General features: G+C 38.2%; 1 protein-coding gene across 1 annotated transcript in view; it reads right to left on the bottom strand.

Moving 5' to 3' along the window:
- Positions 1-24,688, bottom strand: part of ADAMTSL1 (ADAMTS like 1) — a 453,014-nt gene that overhangs the window by 369,033 nt on the left and 59,293 nt on the right. Inside the window, exon 3 of the mRNA XM_024760471.1 lies at positions 20,375-20,420. Within this exon, the coding sequence (XP_024616239.1) occupies positions 20,375-20,420 (46 nt within the window). The remainder of the gene's footprint in view (positions 1-20,374; positions 20,421-24,688) is intronic.

The following is a 24,688-nucleotide window of genomic DNA, read 5'->3' as shown; positions in this document are numbered from 1 at the left end:
TTCCTATGTTTTTTTTTTTTTTTTTTTTTTTTTTGCAGTACGCGGGCCTCTTACCGTTGTGGCCTCTCCCATTGCGGAGCACAGGCTCCGGACGCGCAGGCTCAGCGGCCATGGCTCATGGGCCCAGACGCTCCGCGGCATGTGGGATCTTCCCGGACCGGGGCACGAACCCGTGTCCCCTGCATCGGCAGGCAGACTCTCAACCACTGCGACACCAGGGAAGCCCTCCTACGATCTTTTAAGTATACCAGAAGGATGCCAAGGAGCAGAAGTCAGTCGTCTCAATATATTTCTCTTTATATCTTCCCCACCAAATCAGAAGCTCTTTGTATTACCGTGAGTTATGGAAAAGAGGGAAAGTGTCCTTAGCTGGAGAATTCAGCTGTTCTGGGATAAAGCGTTTAATGCTGTTGGGATGCTGTGAGCGGCTGTTTCACTAGGGCCCTGTGTTCTATAAGACCATCACTTACTTATCTTTGCCAAAAGAAGGTAAGAAGGAATTAACATTTCTTGAGTGTATTCCGTGTATTTACATGATCGCATGGATTCCTGGAAAGGAAGACTCTAAAGTGACTATTACTCTTGCTTCCACTTCATACTTGAGGAAACTGAGGCAATGGGAAATTGAAGAGCTGGCTCAACCACAAGGTGAGTAGCAGAGCCCCAAGCCTGTGTTCTCTCCATGGCGTCGTGCTTATCTCACAGCACTCCTGGAGCATAAAAGGTTGAGGCAATTGTAAACAGCACTGCAATGAACATTGGGGTGTGTGTCTCTTTTGGAATTATGATTTTCTCCAGGTATATGGCCAGGAATGGGATTGCTGGATCATATGGTAGTTCTATTTTAATTTTTTAAGGAACCTCCATACTTTGCTGTACACCTGAAACTAACACAACATTGTAAATCAATTATACTCCAATATAAAATTAAATTAAATTTTAAAAAAAGGTTGAGGAAGAGGATAAGAAGCTGAGAACACGTTAAGGAGAAAGGAAGAAGAGAGAGACTTAGGAGGGGTCCAATAAAGACATGTCAGAAAAAGCATTTAAAAAGAAAAGAAATGTGTACAGCAGTCAGGAGAAGGCCTAGGGGAGAAGGAAAGCAGAAGGGCCCAACCTACTGGGGAGGAAAAAACCCAAAAAACTTGGCTGGCTGCCTGGCAAAGAGCACGGCAGAGAGATCTATATCCACCAGATCCACCAAAGGAAGGAATCTGTGAATCATTAAAAAAAAATGTTTATTTCTTTATGCCACAAATGATAAAACAGTCAGTCATAAAATGTGAGGGTATTTTTTCCCAGAGTAAAATTACTGCAAATATTTTTAACCATTATCCTGAATGCTCAGTGTTTCACTCTTGAGAAAGGAATGGTGTGTTTTGAACCAAAATCAATCTCCAGTTATCCCCATGGCATGCTGTATACTTGCATTTAGATGAATTCATTTGCACGATGGCCAAATAAAGCTTAGTTAGCATAGGTTGGAGAGGGTCTCTGTCCTCAGAGAAACAATAAAAGTCATTGATCACTTCTTACTTCCTAAAAGTTATTTTCCTTGGTTATCTAACTTCAGCATAAACAGAACTGGGGCCCAAGTCAGGGAAACATGGATTTTTTGAAAATGTGTTCCTTAAAGAACATCCTTTTGTTTCAGCAAAGTCAATCCTTCTCAATGTTAAAAGGGAAAACACACACACTAACCACAAAGCCCTACAAGTAGTTAAGTCGCATTCTACATTTGTTCTAGCTTTGTGGTAAGCTGGACTTGTTATGGGGGATATTGATTGGTCCCCTGCGATATGTTTCTGAGAATACACAGCAATTCCAACCAAGTATTTGGCCAAAGAACAGCCAAGCTTTATCGCTGCCAGAGACCTAACTGTCCAGCCTAAGGACTGGGCAGGGTATAGAAAGTCTGTTTTTCTATAGTTCCTGCAAAGGAAGGGGCATTATAATTCTGCAGTTCTGCCAGAGATGAGGTCTGATGTTTTTGTTGTAAAAGACCTGGAACCTGTTACTTAGCAAAATAACCAGAAGTTCCCCATGATACCATACAGTAAGGCTGACTTTCAGAAATTTAAGTGATCGGATTTTCACTTTTTTAAATAGTGTATTCTCCTGGAAAGGGTACTTTGCCATAGAAAGGGGGAAGTTGATTACAAAAAAAAAAAAAAAAGGATTGAAGGAGGGCAGAACCAACATTACTGAGTCAGGCACCAGGCTGAGTGATTTTTAAGCTATTTTCTCATGTAAAACTCCTGTGAGATGGTATTTTTTTCAGTTTCAAAAATAAATATATATCCAATGACTTTTAAAATACTTTAACCCAACCTCATTTTTGAGATAGTTTAAAATGTATACCAATCACAGAATACACGTTCACTGTAAAAAACCCCAAACTCTACAAAAGTATATAGAATAAACAAGGAAAATCCCTCTTAAACAGTTCAAATTCTCTCTCTCTGCATCACATACACACATAATGACTGTGATCAGTTTGATGTGTGTCCTTCAAGACTTATGATATGCCAGGTACATTTCAGTTTAGGGATTTTTTTTTTTTAACTGACTGAGATCATGTTAAAGATATTACTCCACCACTTGCTTTATTTCACACTTACTATGTCTTGGAAGAACTTTATTATAGGTTATTACCTAGAGATCTACCCTATTCTTTTTTTTTTTATTGGAGTATAATTGCTTTACAATGTTGTGTTAGTTTCTGCTGTACAATGAAGTGAATCAGCTATGTGTATACCTATATCCCCTCTCTCCTGGACCTCCTTCCCACCCCCTCCCCCATCCCACCCATCCAGGTCACCACAGAGCACCGAGCTGAGCTTCCTGTGCTTTATAGCAGGTTCCCACCAGCTATCTATTTTCCAGGACATGGAAACAACCTAAATGTCCAACGACAGATGAATGGATAAAGAAGATGTGGTACCTTATTCTTTTTAATGATTGTATAGTGGTCCATGGTATGGACATACCACAATGTATTTAATCAGCTCCCACTCCGTTTGTTTCCAATTTTTAAACTACCATAAACATCCAATTAACAGACATTCTTGGTACATATATAAGAAGGATATTTTTAAAGGTAGGAAAGCTGAGATTGAAAGAGGTTAATGAATTTTATTTGAAAGCACATAATTACTAAGTGGCAGGACTCAGAAAAGCCCGTGTACTTTCTGCTCTTCTTTGATGCTTTTAGTTCTCTGCATATGTGGGATTAAAAAGGAAGAGTGTGTCCTTTGAACCACTCTCCCCTCCCCCTCCCCACACATCCTGATGGCCTCTTAGAGTCTGCTCAGATACAAATGCCTGTGGGATCTAAAAACCAGGAGAGCGTGGCCCCAATTTCGTTATGTGAATGGATGTATATGAAGGAACAAATGAAGTCCTAATAAAGTTACTTGGAAAAGACACGTCCTACTAGACCTCAAAATGAGAGCACTTTCCTTCTCAGTGAAGATTACAGTATAAGGAAAGTTCCTGCTTTTCAGCTGGATGGATCAGTAAGGAGGGAAGTGTGGGTAGATTGGACAAGAAGCCCATTTCCTGGGTCCACTGCTGGAGAGAGCTGAGTAGTTAGCCTGGGGGAGAACCGCCCAGGAGATCCACAGTGCCCCTGGGAAGCCCCCTCTAGCAGGTGGTGAGTTTTGAGAATTTGTTAAGAAGAAATGAACATCTTTCCCTCAGAATTGCTTTACTACTTAAGACACTTCTACTTGAGGTTCAGAACTCCCTCTACTGCCTTTAAAAGATCCTTGTCTGGGGTTGACTGGCTCTGGGCCTGGGAGAAGAGGCACACACACAAAGGGGTAGTCAGAGCAGCCGGCTTTCTGTCACCCTTCTGGTCCTCTTCCAAGCAATACCTATCAGCCTAAGGGCTAAGAATGCCCCTCACAAAATAACATTTGGGGCTAAGTTCAGATTCTTCAGCGCAGATAAATACCTCCTTCCACACAACATACCTTGTACTGCATCTCATAAAATGACCTGGCAGGGCCTAAACCAAGCAGGGCTACTTCAGGTGTCACCCTTCGCACACACAACTGGGCCCCAATGTCACCTCAGAAGGAATTTCCTGACAACCTCATATACAGCAGCCTCCCTCCGTCACTCTCATTACCCTGCTTTATTTCCTTCATTGTCTTTCACTATCTGAAACTGTCACACTTTTCTCTATTTACTTGTCAATCATGCTTTCTCCCATTAGAGTATAAGCTTCATGAGAACAGGGGTCTTCTCTTTCTCTGTCACTATTATACCCCAGGGCCTAGAAAAAGTGTCTGGTACATAGTAGGTCACGGTAGAAATTGCTGAATGTATTCCATTTCCATTTTCCATAACACTTTCTCATTGGAACCCATTTTCTTGAAAGGCTCAGCTCAAGTGTCACTCTATTTAGGATGTCATTCACTCATTCACTTTATGTGTTGAATGCCTACCATGTGATAGAGGTTGCCAAACCTCACCTGTTCACAGTCCTTTTAATGTCTCAGTAATCTTTTTTATGGTGCCTTTAGGCAAAGCAGAATACCTTTGGTTCCATTCATTAAGTAGTTAGGTCCAAAAAACTTAATAGGTATTTGTGTCCTAACAACTTAGTGGCCGTTGGAAAAACAATACATGTGACTTGAAAGAAAAATAATATTTTATTTCAATCATAAGTAACCATGTTTTCTTACTGGTGGGATGTATTTACCCGTTGTGGACTGCACAACTTCTCAAAGTCTGAAATCAGACTGGAAAATGCCACCCTCATTTCCTGTCCCATGTTGGTTTTCTGAAAGGACTTGCTTTTTATCAAAGCAAATGCCAACTTTCCAAAGATAAGACATCATATAAAAAATACAACATGATGAGGTAGTTTGTACAGTGCCTATCAGATGTCAAGTACCGCTGTGTTTCCCTTGAGTATTTAAAACATCCCCCTGCAGCCCTGGGGCCTTGCTGTGCTTCCTGCACACAGTTTCAGAAGCATGGTATTTACACTTCATGCTAGGCAACTGGTGTACAGCAGTGAGAGAATCAGGCGTGGTCCTTCCGTGACCTCTTAGCATGTTGTGTTTACCTCCACACTGATAGTGTTTATCATACATTAATTCATTATGTGTTTGTGTATTTGTTTTTCCTGCTAGACTCTGGATTTCCCTGAGGACAAGTAGCCCGTTTTTCTTATAGACAGCAGCAACTCCTAAAATCCCTAATGCGGAATAAGAGCTGGGTACTCTATAAATGTTGGTTAAATAAATGAACAAGTAAACAAGACAATGAATAAGTGAACAAGTGAACAAATGAACGGCCCTGACACACAGCACGATGTCTAATTTTCAGCTATTGAATAAGGACTTGATTATGAGAAAGTAATCCTTCTTCCTATCTTAGACATGCCTCTTGGCTGGAAAATGGCCCAACGTGCAGGCGCACTGACTCCTGAAGTTGTCGTTATTTACTACAGCATCTGTCTAGACTCTAGGGGTATTTCACGGGTCTGAATGTTATTTCAGAAAGTTAAAAGAAAATTCTGGCCAAGAAAGGCCTGTAGCAGAATGTTCTTTCCTTCCATGAGTTACTATTTGACTCTTGACATAAAGCACCAAATGTGCCCTGATTTTATGCCGTACAAAGACCTGATGAGAAAAATGAACATGGGGTCAAATGGAAATTGACCTTAGATTGACCATTAATAAACATGTGAGCGACTTTAGGAAAGCCACGAAACTTTACAACCTCAGGGATAAGAATCACTGGTTAAGATGGATGATCAAGGTCTACAGCAAAGACAGGAAACTTTGCTTCTACTGTCCACGTGGGGTCACTTCGATCTGACTCTACTTTAGTGCTGGCTGTAAATCTGTTCACTACAGTACTGCCCGTCACTAACCCAACATAGATATCTTCGTGGGTCTGCATTTAGATCCAAATCTGCTAGAGCCCAGACATAAAAGTTTTGAAGAATTACAGAATTTTAGAGCTGGAAGGGATCTTTGAAATCATTTAGTTCAACCCCCTCGTTGTTTAAGTGTAGAAACTGAGGCCCCCAAAAGTTATAAACTTGCCTAGGATCATTCTGTCCTCTCTGGCCATTATAGCTGCTGCCTTTGTCTCCTGTCAGAATGCCATCTATCTCTAGAGTGATCCTGCAGCCAAACCCATTTTTTAAAAATCGTTAAGTCCAGCTGTATTTTCCCCTCCTTAAAATTCTCAGTAGTTCCCCTTTGTGCTTAAACTATAACACTTTATGACATCTAGCACGGTCTAGCCTCTGTCTACCTGCACTTTTATTTTTTTTTATCTTCTAATACTCTTCCTCTTGCACACTATACTGGGCTTTCTTCTTTGAACACACCACGTTCCTTCACTCTTCAGAGCCTCTGCACTAGCTGTTCCTCTCTCTGATCCACTCTTCCTTTGGTGTTCCCAGAGCTCATTTCTTCCTGTCATTCAAGTGTCACTCCCCAAGTGGACTTCCCCAAACTTCCAATTTGAAGTCGCCACTGATCACTTAATTCTCTGCAGAGCACTGATCACTACCTGATATTGTTTCCTTTAAGTAACTTGTCTGTCTACTGGTTTGTAATCTGGTTTCCTCCATTAGAATGAAAGCTTCAGGAGAACTAGGTTTTGGTCTTATTCACCAGTATACCCCAGTCCTGAGAACAATTCTTCTGCTCAATTATTCTTGGAATGAATGATGTTTTGTCTCCACGTGCTAAAAACGCTTTTAGTTGTTTCAACCATTCCTCAGAAGACAGAAATCCCTGCCCACTCACCTCACCCCCACTTCTGATTACTCCCCGAGAGTTTTAGAAGAGATATGGAAATGTGTTTCCCAACTGTAATCTTGCAAATGTATTTTTTTTTGAAGAACAGTAAAGTGTTGCAAAATACTGTGATAAAATCTTAATGAAGAACATGAGAGCGCCATCAGCTACCACAGGCATCTTGGCCTAAAAGGATGCTAATTGTGGTCACTGTCTCCTAAATCTCAACTCTAGCGAAGATTAAGGACAGTGACTGAAGAAACGGTTTGTAAGAAACACAGCATTTCTCTAAACACACTGAAAGTCAATTTTAAATGCCTAATTAAGATCAAGGGGTTCAGATTTGAGGCTATTTGAATAAACAGGAAGATGAGACCTAAGGAGACCTTTGTGAGGGGCCCCAGGGAAGGTCTGAGACATAGTGAGCCACTTGACTGGTTTGCCAGGTTCACACCTACTGTTTCTCCCAATGGTATCCTTAGCTTTTTCTTTCAGAAAGAGAGAGCCTTGCCACATTCCTAAAAAAGAGAAGGGACAGTCCAATGAGAAAGGTTGGATGAACTATGTCCTTATGAATGAAAATAGCCTACTTGGACCAGCCAGAAATGATGTTAGAAAGTACCATGACTCCAAGAACCATGCAAACATCATGGAAAGTTTAACTTTCTTATACTGATACACTCTGTCTATAGAGTGATTAACAATAAAACCTTAAAAGTACATGAGCTGATATTTCAGTCAAGCCAGAAAAATTGGGAATCTAAGGAGATGTTTTCTCCCCCTCTTGTTTTGGGGAACAAGAACCTAAAGAAATGTTGTGTGTAGCAAGTACAAAGAATAGAAATAGACGGTGAATCTCTGGAGAAGTGGTCCAGAAGGGCCGTAGGAAGCTGTCCAGGGATTAAGGAGTGACGCTGGAGGCTTATCTAACAAGAGGCCCTCAAGTTTTTCCCAAACAAGCATCTAAAAGGGGAATACTTAAATGAATTGTTCAGAACTTCTTAGTTTGAAAAATTGGAGTGTGATTATGAAAAGATTCTTTCTTGTGAAGTTTTTCGTTTTTTGACAATGTTGCCTCTGTCGTGGCCAAAAGCCAGAAAAAGAGCATCGAATTACTTGAAGACTCCAGGTTCTCATAAAAAATTCAGTGTCAGTTTGATTCTACAAGCTGTAAAGAGTTGGCTGGTGCTATGGGTTTTAAGTAATGTTAGGTCAGTCTTAGCCTGCATCTGTCCATGGAAACGCTCATAATGATAGTATGGGAGTTGGGGGCTGTTTCTGAAGAGCTTTAAGGAAAGAGCAGGCAGACATCCGCTCATGATGTTTTAGGCATTCATCTACTTAGGATAGTTTGGACCCATTCTACTATCCTAAAAGTTAGAAAGAAAAGGAATGGACGTTAAAGAGATTCTTTAATAACATCATGTGTTTTTCTTCATATTTCATGATTCATTTAATTAAAAAATTTTTTTGCATTGTTTGTTTTTTTGTGGTTTTGTTTTTTTCTTTTAAATTGGAGTATAGTTGATTTACAATGTTGTGTTAGTTTCAGGTGTACAGCAAAGTGACCCAGTTATACAGATATATATATATATATTTTTTTCATATTCTTTTCCCTTATAGGTTATTACAAAGTCTAGAGTAGAGTTCCCTGTGCTATACAGTAGGTCCTTGTTGGTTATCTATTTTGTATATAGTAGTGTGTATATGTTAATCCCAAATTCCTAATTTATCCCTCCCCTGCCTCCTTTCCCCTTTGGTAACCATAAGTTTGTTTTCTATGTCATGTGTTTTTAAAACCATGATATTTATATATCACTACGATAAAAGGGATCGCAAAGAAAACCAAGGAGCTACAGTATATTTACATCAAATTTTTTTCTTACTATTACTACAACAAACTGTTGATACCATTTTTAAAAAATGTAAAAAGAAGCACTACAGCTATTTGATCTTTTTAATCAACAGTTGAGTGAGGTATGTGTGTGTGGTGAAGAAGACAATGCTATGGCTTGTGGCACCCAGTGTCCTATATGGAAATAGGGAAACAAACTAGGCAAAATTTTCTATTGAACAATTACTTCCACTCCCAATTATCAAGGCTTTTAGTTCCTTACGCTCTCCCTGGTCAGGCATTTAAAAATATATACTGTTCATTCATTTTAGTCTTTCTCATCTCATCTGTATTCTGGCCAGGGGTCCCCTCCACTGTCCTTTTTTTTTTTTTTTTTAATTTTTTATTGTAGTTGATTTACAATGTTGTGTTAGTTTCAGGCATACAGCAATGTGAATCAGTTATAGATATACATATATCTACTCTTCTTTAGATTTTCTCATATAGATTATTACAGAACATTGAGTAGATTTCCCTGTGCTATACAGTAGGTCCTTACTAGTTATCTATTTTATTTATAGTAGTGTGTATATATTAATCCTGATTTCCTAATTTATCCCTCTGCCCCCTTTTTGCCTTTGGTAACCATAAGTTTGTTTTCTACATCTGTGACTCTATTCTGTTTTGTAAATAAGTTCATTTGTACCATTTGGATAAAGAAGATGTGGTACATGTACACAATGGAATATCAGTCAGCCATAAAAAAGAATGAAATAATGTCATTTGCAGCAACATAGATGGACCTAGAGATTAAGTGAAGTAAGTCAGACAGAGAAAGACAAATATTATATGCTATTGCTTATATGTGGAATCCACTCTCCATTTCTCTTTTGTGCATCTCAGTATTGCCAGACTAAGTCCTAACACCCTCCTGACCACATACTCTGTAAGGGCAAGTTCTCTAACCTCAGTTGAACCCTCTCTGCTACTACTAACAGTTCTTTAATTTGGCTTTGCTGGCTTCCACTCAGTTTCCCCAGTGGCTATGCTAGGCCTTCATGCTTACTGTCCCAAGTCCAACTTCCCTCCTTCCCTTTCAGCAGAGGACTTAGAAGACTTCTCTATAGAGAACTTTGAGCTTGTTCCTCATGAGTAGCCTCAACTTGTCTCATCTTCAAAAGCTTTCTATATCCTCATCCCTTCTTTCTCGATCTGTGTCTGTTTTTTTTAAGAATAGAGTGTATGTCTTTTTCCTTTATGAAGAGTCCTTCTCTTCTTGTCACCCAATGTCTACTTTGGGACCTGTGGCATCCGGTATACCCTCACCTGCACATGTCATCAATCTCTCCCTCCAGATCAACTCATCTCTTAAGGGGTCTCTTATTTTAACAAACAAACAAAACAACACGCCCTCCCACCCTTCTGTGACTCTACAAATGATGAAGTGTCTCTGTTAACACTTTATAAGAATAACTTAGACCTATTGATTCCATTTCCTCATTAATATGCTACACCCACTGCCATCCTGATTCTATTCCTAATACACTAGAGAAACTGCTCCCCCATTGGCCTTTTTTTTTTTTTTCAGAATTTGACCTTCTGGCAACAGTTATCCTATAGAACATCTTTAAGAATTCTCTCTTATTTCTTCTGCTACCTCTTTCATGATGCTTTTTATGGCTTATCTCTTACTATGTCCTCTTTCTTCCTGAGTACAGACATGCACCAAAGTTCCGAGGTTCCCTTCTCCCATTATTCTATTTGCTCTACCTATAAAAACTACTGCCATATCTTTAAATTCTGTATTTCTTGCTTTGTGCTTCTGTCTCTTGAGCCCCAATCTCTTTCCTCAGATCAGATCTCCCCCTAACCTAGTTGAATATAACACCTACAAGTCCAGCCTGCATATCAAACTCAACAGTGTCCCTAAATCAAATTTACTATTTTCCTCTCCGAAACCTCCTCTCAATATTCGTACTTCTGATAATGACATTCACTGTTCTTCTAGAAGATGGGTACTCATTTTGTATTCAACAAATATCTACCTCAGCCATAAAATATTACTCAGCCATAAAAAGAATGAAATAATGTCATTTGCAGCAACATGGATGGACCTAGAGATTAAGTGAGGTAAGTCAGACAGAGAAAGACAAATATTATATGCTATTGCTTATATGTGGAATCCACTCTCCATTTTTTTTTTTTTTTTTTTTTGCATCTCAGTATTGCCAGACTAAGTCCTAACACCCTCCTTAATAAATGTAAGTCAGCCATTCTAGGCACTGGGGATGAAGGAGTGGACAAGGTGAACGAGGCTCTATCCTCATGGAGTTTACATTCGAGAGTGGGAAAGCAGAACACCAACAAGTAATCAAATAAGATAAATTCTGGTAGAGATAAGACCTTTAAAAAAAAAAGTAAAATGTGGTTGATTGACTATTGTGAGGAATAGGGCCAGGCAGTGGGACCACCACATTAGATAAGGTGGACAAGGAAACCTCTTTGAGGAAATGGTACCTGAGCCGAGATCGGAATAAAGAAGATGCCCATCATGCAAATATCAAAGAAAGAGCTTTTCCAACAGAGGGATCAGGCAGTGCTAGAGCTCTAAACACGCATATGCCTCTGTTTCCTTTATTCCCATTTCAACTCATCACTCTCATTTAAATCACTTGTTAAGTTGTGCAGAGTGACCTTAACTTTGTTCTCTCCTATATCTATCTCCTCCTGGTTTCAGCCCTCATTACTTCTTGCTTTCCACCTGTTTCCTGTTCCAGTGCATCCCTCATATCACCACAGAAATAAACTTCCTAAAGTGGAACTCTACAATATCCTTCTCTCGCTCCACAATCTCTGGTGACCCTCCATTACTCACTGAACTAATATAAACTCAGAAGCTTAACATTCAAATCTGGTCATGGTGTAACCTCAAAATACCTTTCAATTCTTCTCTTCCATACCTGTAAGCACAATCCTACCCAAACTCATGTTCAGAACACACCTTCAACATTCTTGTTTCCAAAGTTGCCCATTATGTCTCCTCCATTTGGACTGGCTGTCATCCCCTCCCACCCAATCTGAGCCAGTCACAGTGTTCCTAGCCTTCTTAGCCCTACCTCAAATCACCTCCTCCTTGAAGGCCCTTCAGATTTCTCTCTGCTTTTAACCCACAAGAACTTTATTCCTTTCTTACTACGTTTGTCATATTTTGCCCTAGGATGTGGTTATGTGCACATCTGTCTTCTCTTTCTACATCCATTACCGTAAAACAGATGTTTTAAGACAGTGACCACATGCTATTTATCCTTGTAGTAGTGCCGTGCCTCACACAGTTGGCATTGAATAGTATTTGCTAAACAAATGAATTTGGCAAATCTGAGTTTGATTAACGGATATTTATTTCATGATGCCCAAGTGGTTTCCCTTTTATCATTCCTCTTATTTGTTCTCAAGAGACCTGGATGTGAAAAGCCAGAAAGCAGAGAGGAAACAGAGAGATTCCTTATTCTGAAGTTTCAATCTGGCCAAATGATTAAAAGTTTGTATTGAGGAACATTAAAAATACCTATTTTTTTTGATGTGAATAATCCATACACTGTGAAATAACTCTTGCTGAAATACTACTTGGTTGATTTCTGCTCAGGATACATGAAACTCCTTAGCATTAGTCAGTGCTTAAAAAAATACCTTATCACCTGGGCTCCTTGGTGGGGCTAATGGTGGACTCTGGGAGGGCTCATGCCAAGAAGTACTTCCCAGAACTTCTACTGCCACTGTCCTTGTCCTCACGATGAGACACAACCACCCCCTGACTCTGCAGGAGACCCTCCATTACTACCAGGATAGCCTCATCCACCAGAGGGCAGAGAGCAGAAGCAAGAAGAACTACAATCCTGCAGCCTGTGGAACAAAAACCACATTCACAGAAACATAGACAAGATGAAAAGGCAGAGAGCTATGTACCAGATGAAGGAACAAGATAAAACAAAGAAAACACAACTAAATGAAGTGGAGATAGGCAACCTTCCAGAAAAAGAATTCAGAATAATGATAGTGAAAATGATCCAGGACCTTGGAAAAAGAATAGAGATAAAGATCGAGAAGATGCAAGAAATGTTTAACAAAGATCTAGAAGAATTAAAGAACACACAAACAGAGAACAGTAGTACAATAACTGAAATGAAAACTACACTAGAAGGAATCAACAGCAGAATAACTGAGGCAGAGGAACGGATAAGTGACCCGGAAGACAGAATGGTGGAATTCACTGCTGCAGAACAGAATAAAGAAAAAAGAACGAAAAGAAATGAAGATGAAGACAGCCTAAGAAAGACCTCTGGGACAACATTAAACGCAACAACATTCACATTATAGGGAAAGGAGGAGAAGGAGAAGGAGGAGAAGGAGAAGGAGAAGAAGGAGAAGAGAGAGAGAAAGGACCAGAGAAAATATTTAAAGAGATTACAGTCGAAAATTTCCCTAACATGGGAAAGGAAATAGCCACCCAAGTCCAGGAAGCGCAGAGAGTCCCACACGATAAACTCAAGGAGAAACACGCTGAGCCACATAATAATCAAACTGACGAAAAATAAAGACAAAGAAAAATTATTGAAAGCAGCAAAGAAAAACGGCAAATAACATACAAGGGAGCTCCCATAAGGTTAACAGCGGATTTCTCAGCAGAAACTCTACAAGCCAGAAGGGAGGGGCATGATATACTTAAAGGGATGAAAGTGAAGAACCTACAACCAAAATTACCCTACCTGGCAAGGATCTCATTCAGATTCAATGCAGAAATCAAAAGCTTCAAAGACAAGCGAAAGATAAGAGAATTCAGCACCATAAAACCAACTCTACAACAAATGCTAAAGGAACTTCTCTAAGTGGGAAATACAAGAGAAGAAAAGGACCTAAAAAAACAAACCCAAAACAATTAAGAAAATGGTCATAGGAACATACGTATCGATAATTACCCTAAAGGTGAATGGATTAAATGCTCCAACCAAAAGACACAGGCTTGCTGAAAGGACACAAAAACAAGACCCATATATATGCCGTCTACAAGAGACCCACTTCAGACCTAGGGACACATACAGACTGAAAGTGAGGGGATGGAAAAAGATATTCCATGCAAATGGATATCAAAAGAAAGCTGGAGTAGCAATACTCATATTAGATAAAATAGACTTTAAAATAAAGAATGTTACAAGAGACAAGGAAGGACACTACATAACGATCAGGGGATCAATCCAAGGAGAAGATATAACAATTATAGATATATATGCACCCAACATAGGAGCACCTCAATACATAAGGCAACTGCTAACAGTTCGAAAACAGGAAATCAACAGTAACAAATTAATAGTGGGGGACTTTAACACCTCACTTAAACTAATGGACAGATCATCCAAAATGAAAATAAATAAGGAAATAGAAGCTTTAAATGACACAATAGACCAGATAGATTTAATCGATATTTACAAGACATTCCACCCAAAACAGCAGATTACACTTTATTCGCAAGAGCACACAGAACATTCTCCAGGATAGATCACATCTTGGGTCACAAATCAAGCCTCATTAAATTTAAGGAAATTGAAATCATATCAAGCATCTTTTCTGACCACAATACTATGAGATTAGAAATAAATTACAGGGAATGAAACATAAAAAACACAAACACATGGAGGCTAAACAATACGTTACTAAATAACCAAGTGATCAGTGAAGAAATCAAAGACAAAATCAAAAACTACCTAGAGACAAATGCCAATGAAAACACGATGATCCAAAACCTATGGGATGCAGCAAAAGCAGTTCTAAGAGGGAAGTTTGTAGCTTCACAAGGCTACCCCAAAAATCAAGAAAAATCTCAAATAAATAATGTAAGCTCACACCTAAACACTAGAGAAAGAAGAACAAACAAAACCCAAAGCTAGCAGAAGGACAGAAATCATAAAGATCAGAGCACAAAAAAATGAAATAGAAACAAAGAAAACAATAGCAAAGATCAGTAAAACTAAAAGCTGGTTCTTTGAGAAGATAAACAAAATTGATAATCCATTAGCCAGACTCATCAAGAAAAAGAGGGAGAGGACTGAAATCAATTAAATTAGAAATGAAAAAGGAGAAGTTACAACAGACACCGCAGAAATACAAAGCATCCTAACAGACTACTACAAGCAACTCTATGCCAATAAAATGGACATCCTGGAAGAAATGGACAATTCTTAGAAAGGTATAACCTTCCAAGACTGAACAAGGAAGAAATAGAAAATATGAACAGACCAATCACAAGTAATGAAATTGAAACTGTGATTAAAAATCTTCCAACAAACAGAAGTCCAGGACCAGACGGCTTCACAGGTGAATTCTATCAAACATTTAGAGAAGAGCTAACACGCATCCTTCTCAAACTCTTCCCAAAAACTGCGGAGGAAGGAACACTCCCAAACTCAATCTATGAGGCCACCATCACCCTGACACCAAAACCAGACAAAGATACTACAAAAAAAGAAAATTACAGACCAATATCACCAATGAATATAGATGCAAAAATCCTCAACAAAATACCAGCAAACAGAATACAACAACACATTAAAAAGATCACACACCATGATCAAGTGGGATTTTTCCCAGGGATGCAAGTATTCTTCAATATATGCAAGTCAATCAATGTAATACACCATATTAACAAATTGAAGGAGAAAAACCATATGATCATCTCAACAGATGCAGAAAAAGCTTTCGACAAAATTCAACACCCATTTATTATAAAAACCCTACAGAAAGCAGGCATAGGTGGAACTTACCTCAACATAATAAAGGCCATATATGACAAACCCACAACCAACATCATTCGCAATAGTGAAAAACTGAAACAATTTCCACTAAGACCAGGAATAAGACAAGGATGTCCACTCTCACCACTATTATTCAACATAGTTTTGGAAGTCCTAGCCACGGCAATCAGAGAAGAAACAGAAATAAAAGGAATCCAAATTGGAAAAGAAGAATTAAAACTGTCACTGTTTGCAGATGACATGATACTATACATAGAGAATCCTAAAGATGCTACCAGAAAACTACTAGAGCTAATCAATGAATCCGGTAAAGTAGCAGGATACAAAATTAATGCACAGAAATTTCTTGCATTCCTATACACTAACAATGAAAATCTGAAAGAGAAATTCAGGAAACACTTCCATTTACCACTGCAACAAAAAGAATAAAATACCTAGGAATAAACCTACCTAAGGAGACAAAAGACCTGTATGCAGAAAACTATAAGACAATGATGAAAGTAATTAAAGGTGACACAAACAGATGGAGAGAAATACCATGTTCTTGGATTGGAAGAATCAATATTGTGAAAATGACAATACTCCCCAAAGCAATCGACAGATTCAGTGCCAACCCTATCAAACTACCAATGGCATTTTTCACAGAACTAGAACAAAACAGTTTACAATTTGTATGGAGACACAAAAGACACCGAATATTAAAGGGATGAAAGTGAAGAACCTACAACCAAAATTACCCTACCTGGCAAGGATCTCATTCAGATTCAATGGAGAAATCAAAAGCTTCAAAGACAAGCGAAAGATAAGAGAATTCAGCACCATAAAACCAACTCTACAACAAATGCTAAAGGAACTTCTCTAAGTGGGAAATACAAGAGAAGAAAAGGACCTAAAAAAACAAACCCAAAACAATTAAGAAAATGGTCATAGGAACATACGTATCGATAATTACCCTAAAGGTGAATGGATTAAATGCTCCAACCAAAAGACACAGGCTTGCTGAAAGGACACAAAAACAAGACCCATATATATGCCGTCTACAAGAGACCCACTTCAGACCTAGGGACACATACAGACTGAAAGTGAGGGGATGGAAAAAGATATTCCATGCAAATGGATATCAAAAGAAAGCTGGAGTAGCAATACTCATATTAGATAAAATAGACTTTAAAATAAAGAATGTTACAAGAGACAAGGAAGGACACTACATAACGATCAGGGGATCAATCCAAGGAGAAGATATAACAATTATAGATATATATGCACCCAACATAGGAGCACCTCAATACATAAGGCAACTGCTAACAGTTCGAAAACAGGAAATCAACAGTAACAAATTAATAGTGGGGGACTTTAACACCTCACTTAAACTAATGGACAGATCATCCAAAATGAAAATAAATAAGGAAATAGAAGCTTTAAATGACACAATAGACCAGATAGATTTAATCGATATTTACAAGACATTCCACCCAAAACAGCAGATTACACTTTATTCGCAAGAGCACACAGAACATTCTCCAGGATAGATCACATCTTGGGTCACAAATCAAGCCTCATTAAATTTAAGGAAATTGAAATCATATCAAGCATCTTTTCTGACCACAATACTATGAGATTAGAAATAAATTACAGGGAATGAAACATAAAAAACACAAACACATGGAGGCTAAACAAAACGTTACTAAATAACCAAGTGATCAGTGAAGAAATCAAAGACAAAATCAAAAACTACCTAGAGACAAATGCCAATGAAAACACGATGATCCAAAACCTATGGGATGCAGCAAAAGCAGTTCTAAGAGGGAAGTTTGTAGCTTTACAAGGCTACCCCAAAAATCAAGAAAAATCTCAAATAAATAATGTAAGCTCACACCTAAACACTAGAGAAAGAAGAACAAACAAAACCCAAAGCTAGCAGAAGGACAGAAATCATAAAGATCAGAGCACAAAAAAATGAAATAGAAACAAAGAAAACAATAGCAAAGATCAGTAAAACTAAAAGCTGGTTCTTTGAGAAGATAAACAAAATTGATAATCCATTAGCCAGACTCATCAAGAAAAAGAGGGAGAGGACTGAAATCAATTAAATTAGAAATGAAAAAGGAGAAGTTACAACAGACACCGCAGAAATACAAAGCATCCTAACAGACTACTACAAGCAACTCTATGCCAATAAAATGGACATCCTGGAAGAAATGGACAATTCTTAGAAAGGTATAACCTTCCAAGACTGAACAAGGAAGAAATAGAAAATATGAACAGACCAATCACAAGTAATGAAATTGAAACTGTGATTAAAAATCTTCCAACAAACAGAAGTCCAGGACCAGACGGCTTCACAGGTGAATTCTATCAAACATTTAGAGAAGAGCTAACACGCATCCTTCTCAAACTCTTCCCAAAAACTGCGGAGGAAGGAACACTCCCAAACTCAATCTATGAGGCCACCATCACCCTGACACCAAAACCAGACAAAGATACTACAAAAAAAGAAAATTACAGACCAATATCACCAATGAATATAGATGCAAAAATCCTCAACAAAATACCAGCAAACAGAATACAACAACACATTAAAAAGATCACACACCATGATCAAGTGGGATTTTTCCCAGGGATGCAAGTATTCTTCAATATATGCAAGTCAATCAATGTAATACACCATATTAACAAATTGAAGGAGAAAAACCATATGATCATCTCAACAGATGCAGAAAAAGCTTTCGACAAAATTCAACACCCATTTATTATAAAAACCCTACAGAAAGCAGGCATAGGTGGAACTTACCTCAACATAATAAAGGCCATATATGACAAACCCACAACCAACATCATTCGCAATAGTGAAAAACTGAAACAATTTCCACTAAGACCAGGAATAAGACAAGGATGTCCACTCTCACCACTATTATTCAACATAGTTTTGGAAGTCCTAGCCACGGCAATCAGAGAAGAAACAGAAATAAAAGGAATCCAAATTGGAAAAGAAGAATTAAAACTGTCACTGTTTGCAGATGACATGATACTATACATAGAGAATCCTAAAGATGCTACCAGAAAACTACTAGAGCTAATCAATGAATCCGGTAAAGTAGCAGGATACAAAATTAATGCACAGAAATTTCTTGCATTCCTATACACTAACAATGAAAATCTGAAAGAGAAATTCAGGAAACACTTCCATTTACCACTGCAACAAAAAGAATAAAATACCTAGGAATAAACCTACCTAAGGAGACAAAAGACCTGTATGCAGAAAACTATAAGACAATGATGAAAGTAATTAAAGGTGACACAAACAGATGGAGAGAAATACCATGTTCTTGGATTGGAAGAATCAATATTGTGAAAATGACAATACTCCCCAAAGCAATCGACAGATTCAGTGCCAACCCTATCAAACTACCAATGGCATTTTTCACAGAACTAGAACAAAACATTTTACAATTTGTATGGAGACACAAAAGACACCGAATAGCCAAAGCAGTCTTGAGGGAAAAGAGCGGAGCTGGAGGAATCAGACTCCCTGACTTCAGACTGTACTACAAAGCTACAGTAATCAAGACTATATGGTACTGTCAGTAAAACAGAAATATAGATCAATGGAAAGAGATAGAAAGCCCAGATATAAACCCACACACCCATGGTCAGCTAATCTATGACAAAGGAGGCAATGATATACAATGGAGAAAAGACACAGTCTCTTCAATAAGTGGTGCTGGGAAAACTGGACAGCTACATGTAAAAGAATGAAAATAGAACACTCCGTAACACCATACACAAAAATAAACTCAAAGTGGATTAGAGACCTAAATGTAAGACCAGACACTATAAATCTCTTAGAGGAAAACACAGGTGAACACTCTTTGACATAAATCACAGTAAGATCTTTTTTGATCCACCTCCTAGAGTAATGGAAATAGAAACAAAAATAAACAAATGGGACTTAATGAAACTTAAAAGCTCTTGCACAGCAAAGGAAACCATAAACAAGAAGAAAAGACAACCCTCAGAATGGGAGAAAATATTCGCAAATGAATCAACAGACAAAGGGTTAATCTCCAAAATATATAAACAGCTCATGCAGCTCAATATTAAAAAAACAAACAACCCAATCCAGAAATGGGCAGAAGACCTAAACAGACATTTCTCCAAAGAAGACATTAAAATGGCTAAGAAGCACATGAAAAGCTGCTCAACATCACTAATTATTAGAGAAATGCAAATCAAAACTACAGTGAGGTATCACCTCACACCAGTTAGAACGGGCATCATCAGAAAATCTACAAACAACTAATGCTGGAGAGGGTGTGGAGAAAAGGGAACCCTCTTGCACTGTTGGTGGGATACAGCCACTATGGAGAACAGTATGGAGGTTCCTTAAAAAACTAAAAACAGAATTACCATATGACCTTGTAATCCCACTACTGGGCATATACCCAGAGAAAACCATAATTCAAAAAGACACAGGCACCCCAATGTTCATTGCAGCACTATTTACAATAGCCAGGTCATGGAAGCAACATAAATGCCCACTGACAGACGAATGGATAAAGAAGATGTGGTACATATATACAATGGAATATTACTCAGCTATGAAAAGGAATGAAATTGGGTTATTTGTTGAGACATGGATGCATCTAGAGACTATCATACAGAGTGAAGTAAGTCAGAAAGAGAAAAACAAATTTAGTATATTAACGCATATACGTGGAAGCTAGAAAAATAGTACAGATGAACTGGTTTTCAGGGCAGAAATTGAGACACAGATGCAGAGAACAAATGTATGGACACCAAGGGGGGAAAGTGGTGGGGGGTGGTTGTGGGATGAATTGGGAGATTGGGATTGACGTGTATACACTGATGTATATAAAATGAGTGACTAATAAGAACCTGCTGTATAAAAAAATAAATAAAATAAAATAAATACCTTATCACAATCATAGAACCTTAATACTTACCACATTACTGCATGTTCTATATCGGATATTTCTTCCCTCACAGCTCCTAGAAAAAAAAAAAACAAAAACTCATTACTACCTATGAAGGGCCCCAAATTTGAACTGTTTTGTTACAAAAACCATTTCCTCTCAGTACCAATATAAAAGCCTCTATTTTCTTCTGAGTATGCTCTTAGAGGAATTACTATCAAATGTTAAATTGAGCAGACCCCAAGGAGTTGTATACATAAATTGATTTCTCTATGAGGGTTGAAATTAAGCATTCATTTTGCTTCAAAAGTTGTCAGAGTAAGTACTTGTAATGAGTTCTTATTTAATCAAATAGATTTAATGCAAGGTTTTCTGATTAATATTAAATGAATCCTGTTAATTATCTCTGGTATAAAACTAAAGATAGGTTTCACTAATTTGACAGATCTTACATTTAGAATATGATAAAAATTGGACTTAACATTCAACATGGCTTTTAAAATTACACATCTAAGAATATGAAAGTCATAATTCTTAAAGAATTATCTTCATTTCTAAAGTACATCCTCATTGTGGAGGTTTCAGAAAAGAAAGACAACGCGAAAGAACAAAAATCCCCCATAGCTGTCTCATCTAAAGATAATCACTATTATCTTGATTTATTAATTTCTTTCCAATGCAGAGGAAATAACATCACTTATACAATTTTATAGCTTGCTTTTCTTCCACGTAAAAATTTTTGGAGTTATTTTTCCACACTACTAAATAACTTTAAAGACATCATTTTGAGAGCTACATACTATTCCATCAAATGATATAACTTGTGTAATCATTCTTCCATTTCTTGTCATTTAAGTAGTTTCTAATTTGGGGTTTGGTAAGTGATCATGTGATAAACCATGTCCATGCATATGTTTTATCCAAGTTTCTGACTATGTCTTTAGGAGAGAGAAGTTTCTAGAAGGGGAATTACAGCACTAAAGGGAAAGAACTTTTATAAGGCTCTTGATAAATATTGCCAAATTGTGTTCCATAAAGGCTGTACCATTGCATTCTCCCACCAGCAATATATGGGAGTTTCCATTTTACTGAACTCTTGTGAACAAAAACAATCAATTTTTTTTTTTTTTTTTGTGGTACACGGGCCTCTCACCGTTGTGGCCTCTCCCGTTGCGGAGCACAGGCTCCCGACGCGCAGGCTCTGCGGTCATGGCTCACGGGCCCAGCCGCTCCGCGGCACGTGGGATCCTCCCGGACCGGGGCACGAACCCGTGTCCCCTGCATCGGCAAGCAGACTCTCAACCACTGCGCCACCAGGGAAGCCCAACAATCAATTTTTTATTAAGTGTTCAGTGATGACACTTAAGAACAGCAGTACTCTGCTCTTTCAAAATAAGTCACACTTATAAAAAAAACAAGTAAAATATGAAATTCTGAATTATCATACTAATAACTAATAGTTATGGAATTCCAGGTATATTTCTAAGTTTGTTATATGTATTAATTCATTTACTCTTCTCAAGAACACTGGGAGACAGGGTGCTATCATTATACCCATTTTACAGAAGAGAAAATGTAAGCTTAGGGAGGTTAAGTAACTTGCCAAAGTCACACAACTATTAAGTAATAGAGCTGAGATTTGAAACCGAGCCATTCAGAGCTTACACTCATAACCATGATGCTCTACTGCCCCCTAATTCACTTGTTTGTTCAGCACACGCTCATTGAGCTCCTATTATATACTGGGCAATACATTTACTTCTGGGAATACAAAGAAGAATGAGCATGACTTGGCCTTCGCTATTAAGAAAATATTCATATAATTCAGTGTAAAAAATGCTAGATAGTATTTGTGTTAGGTCTCAAGAACGTCATCAAAAAGAAAATGTCACCTGAAAATACAATTACACAAAGGCTATCTTAGAGAGATAGAAAGGTCCCAGTCTTGAAGACTTGACTGTAACCAGACTGACTATATTAATATGCACTCAACAGTAGAATGTAACAAAGGAAAAAAAGGGCTGGCCAGAATCATAGAAAAAAAGGAGAATGGAAGAGATACTAGGTTGCCAGTGCCCAGCCCAGCAATGTCCCAGGCTAAGGGCCAATGAACTTCACGTCCTCCTGATCCCCTTGGCTAGGCTGCTGCTATCACAGTCCAGATGCCTCACACTAACCTAGCTGATGCCAGTGAATTTTTTGCTCATCTCAGAAATATCCCTCATTACAATGCCATGTTGATCAAAGCAATTTGCCAAGCGTGGTCTGTTTTTACATGACTGCTAAGAGGCAGAGGCACTGGTCATGCTGACGTGGGAATGGTCCATGTTATGGACAGTTCTACTTCTCACTGTAAGTTAATAAATTGGCATTTTAACTTCAAATATTAACCTCACGGGCCAAGTCATTGCAAGTCCACCTCCAAGAGAAGGATTTGTTCTTGGTGTGACTGCTGAAAAATATCAGGTTTCTGAGTTTAAAAAGATGAGATCTAGGCTCCAGTTGATGGTAAATTTACAAGGTAATTAATGCTATGACCTGGACGCCTTTGGTAGCATGCCATGTAGACATCAGTGTTGGCTGAATGTGATATGTTTTTCAATTTTGAAATTCCTAGTGCATATGTGACATACTGTAGTGGTTAAGAGTACCCAGTTTGACAGCAGAACCTTCTTTCTGGAATCCTGATTCCTTAGTTTCTATACCTCAGTTTTGTCATCTTTAAAATGGGATAATATTGCTTATCTCCTGGGATTATTATGAGGAGTAACTGAGTTAATATCTGTGAAGCACTTCAAACAGTGCCTCACACATAGTAAGCATTATATAGACATTTAACAAGTTAATTATATAATAGATGTAAAAATATAATAGATATTAAAAGAGGGTGAAGGATACGTGGAGAAGAAACCATAGGCAAAGGCATAGAGGAAAGAAAAGATATGGTGTGTTTGTACATTTTCAAGCAGTTTGGTTGTGTAGTTTTGGGTGTATGTGGGGAACTGAAAGAGATTTTAAAAAAGCCTTCTAACTGTGAACTTTGCAATAGGCAGAGGGGAACCACTGAAGGTTTTAAAACAAAGGAGATCCAATGATGACTTCTTGCCTTAAAAAAGTGAACTCTGGCATTAATCATGAAGACCTTAAAATGCTATGTTTTTCACCCTCCTTTTATTTTCTTTTCCTAACCTTATCTCCCTGAAGGGAATAATGGAAACACATCTGAATTAGGAGTTTGACAATCTGAGTCATAGACTTTGCTCTTCCCCTTGCGTAAGCCTCTTGTCCTCTCAGGGTTTTTGCTTCCTCATCTGTCAACTGGATATCACTGTATACGGAAACGGCAGTGCCTAAAGTTGTGATCACCAACTGAGATAACTCACAAAAGTTCTATCCAAACGTCAATGGGGTTATTACAGATAATGCTTACTAAAAAAATTAAAAAGCAGAAAAACATCTAGTTCAATAATTTAAATGAGCCTTTTCCCAGATATTTTAAACTATGAATACCTACTACGTATGTTCTAAAAGCATCCTTGAGATGGACCTAGAGATTATCATACTAAGTGAAGTAAGTCAAATAAATACAAATAGGATATAATAGCACTTATATATGGAATCTAAAAAAATAATATAATTAAACTTATTTACAAAACAGAAACAGACTCACAAATATAGAAAACAAACTTATGGTTACCAAAGGGGAAATGCGGGGGAGGACAAATGAGGAGTTTGGGATTAACATATACACACTACTATATATAAAATAGATAAACAACAAGGATTTACTGTATAGCACAGGGAACTATATTCAGTAGCTTGTAATAACCTACAATGGAAAGAAATCTGTAAAAGAAAACATATATATAGATAGATAGATACAGATATATATAGATACAGATACCTGAATCACTTTGATGTATGCCTGAAACTAACATAATATTGTAAATCAACTATAGTTCAATAATTTAAAAAAAGCATTCTTGGGTACCAGGAAAAGTAAGCATATAATGTAAAAGATTGAATTAACTGCTTCTCATTTAGCAAAAACAAAACAAAAACAAACGGCGGTGGGGGAAGAGAGGGGTTCCCATACTAGGAGGGGCCCACCCACAGAGTGGGGATTAGCAGGGACAGGGAGAGACCTTCAGGGGATCAGGGGATCAGAGGGGAATGCGGATAGCGTTTCCCCCACCCACTCGGGCCTGGCAAGCCTACTGAGGTCCCAGGCCTGAACCACTGTCCTCCAGGGCCCCCTCTGGCCATGCTGAGCCTAAGCCATGCCCCCCACCCCACCCCCAGGGCCTTTTCTGGCTTCACATTTCCTGATCCCCAGCCCTGCCC

Source organism: Neophocaena asiaeorientalis, unplaced genomic scaffold, assembly GCF_003031525.2.
Source record: "Neophocaena asiaeorientalis asiaeorientalis breed wild unplaced genomic scaffold, Neophocaena_asiaeorientalis_V1.1 scaffold174, whole genome shotgun sequence".
NCBI lineage: Eukaryota > Metazoa > Chordata > Mammalia > Artiodactyla > Phocoenidae > Neophocaena > Neophocaena asiaeorientalis.
This window is presented reverse-complemented; position numbering and strand designations above follow the sequence as displayed.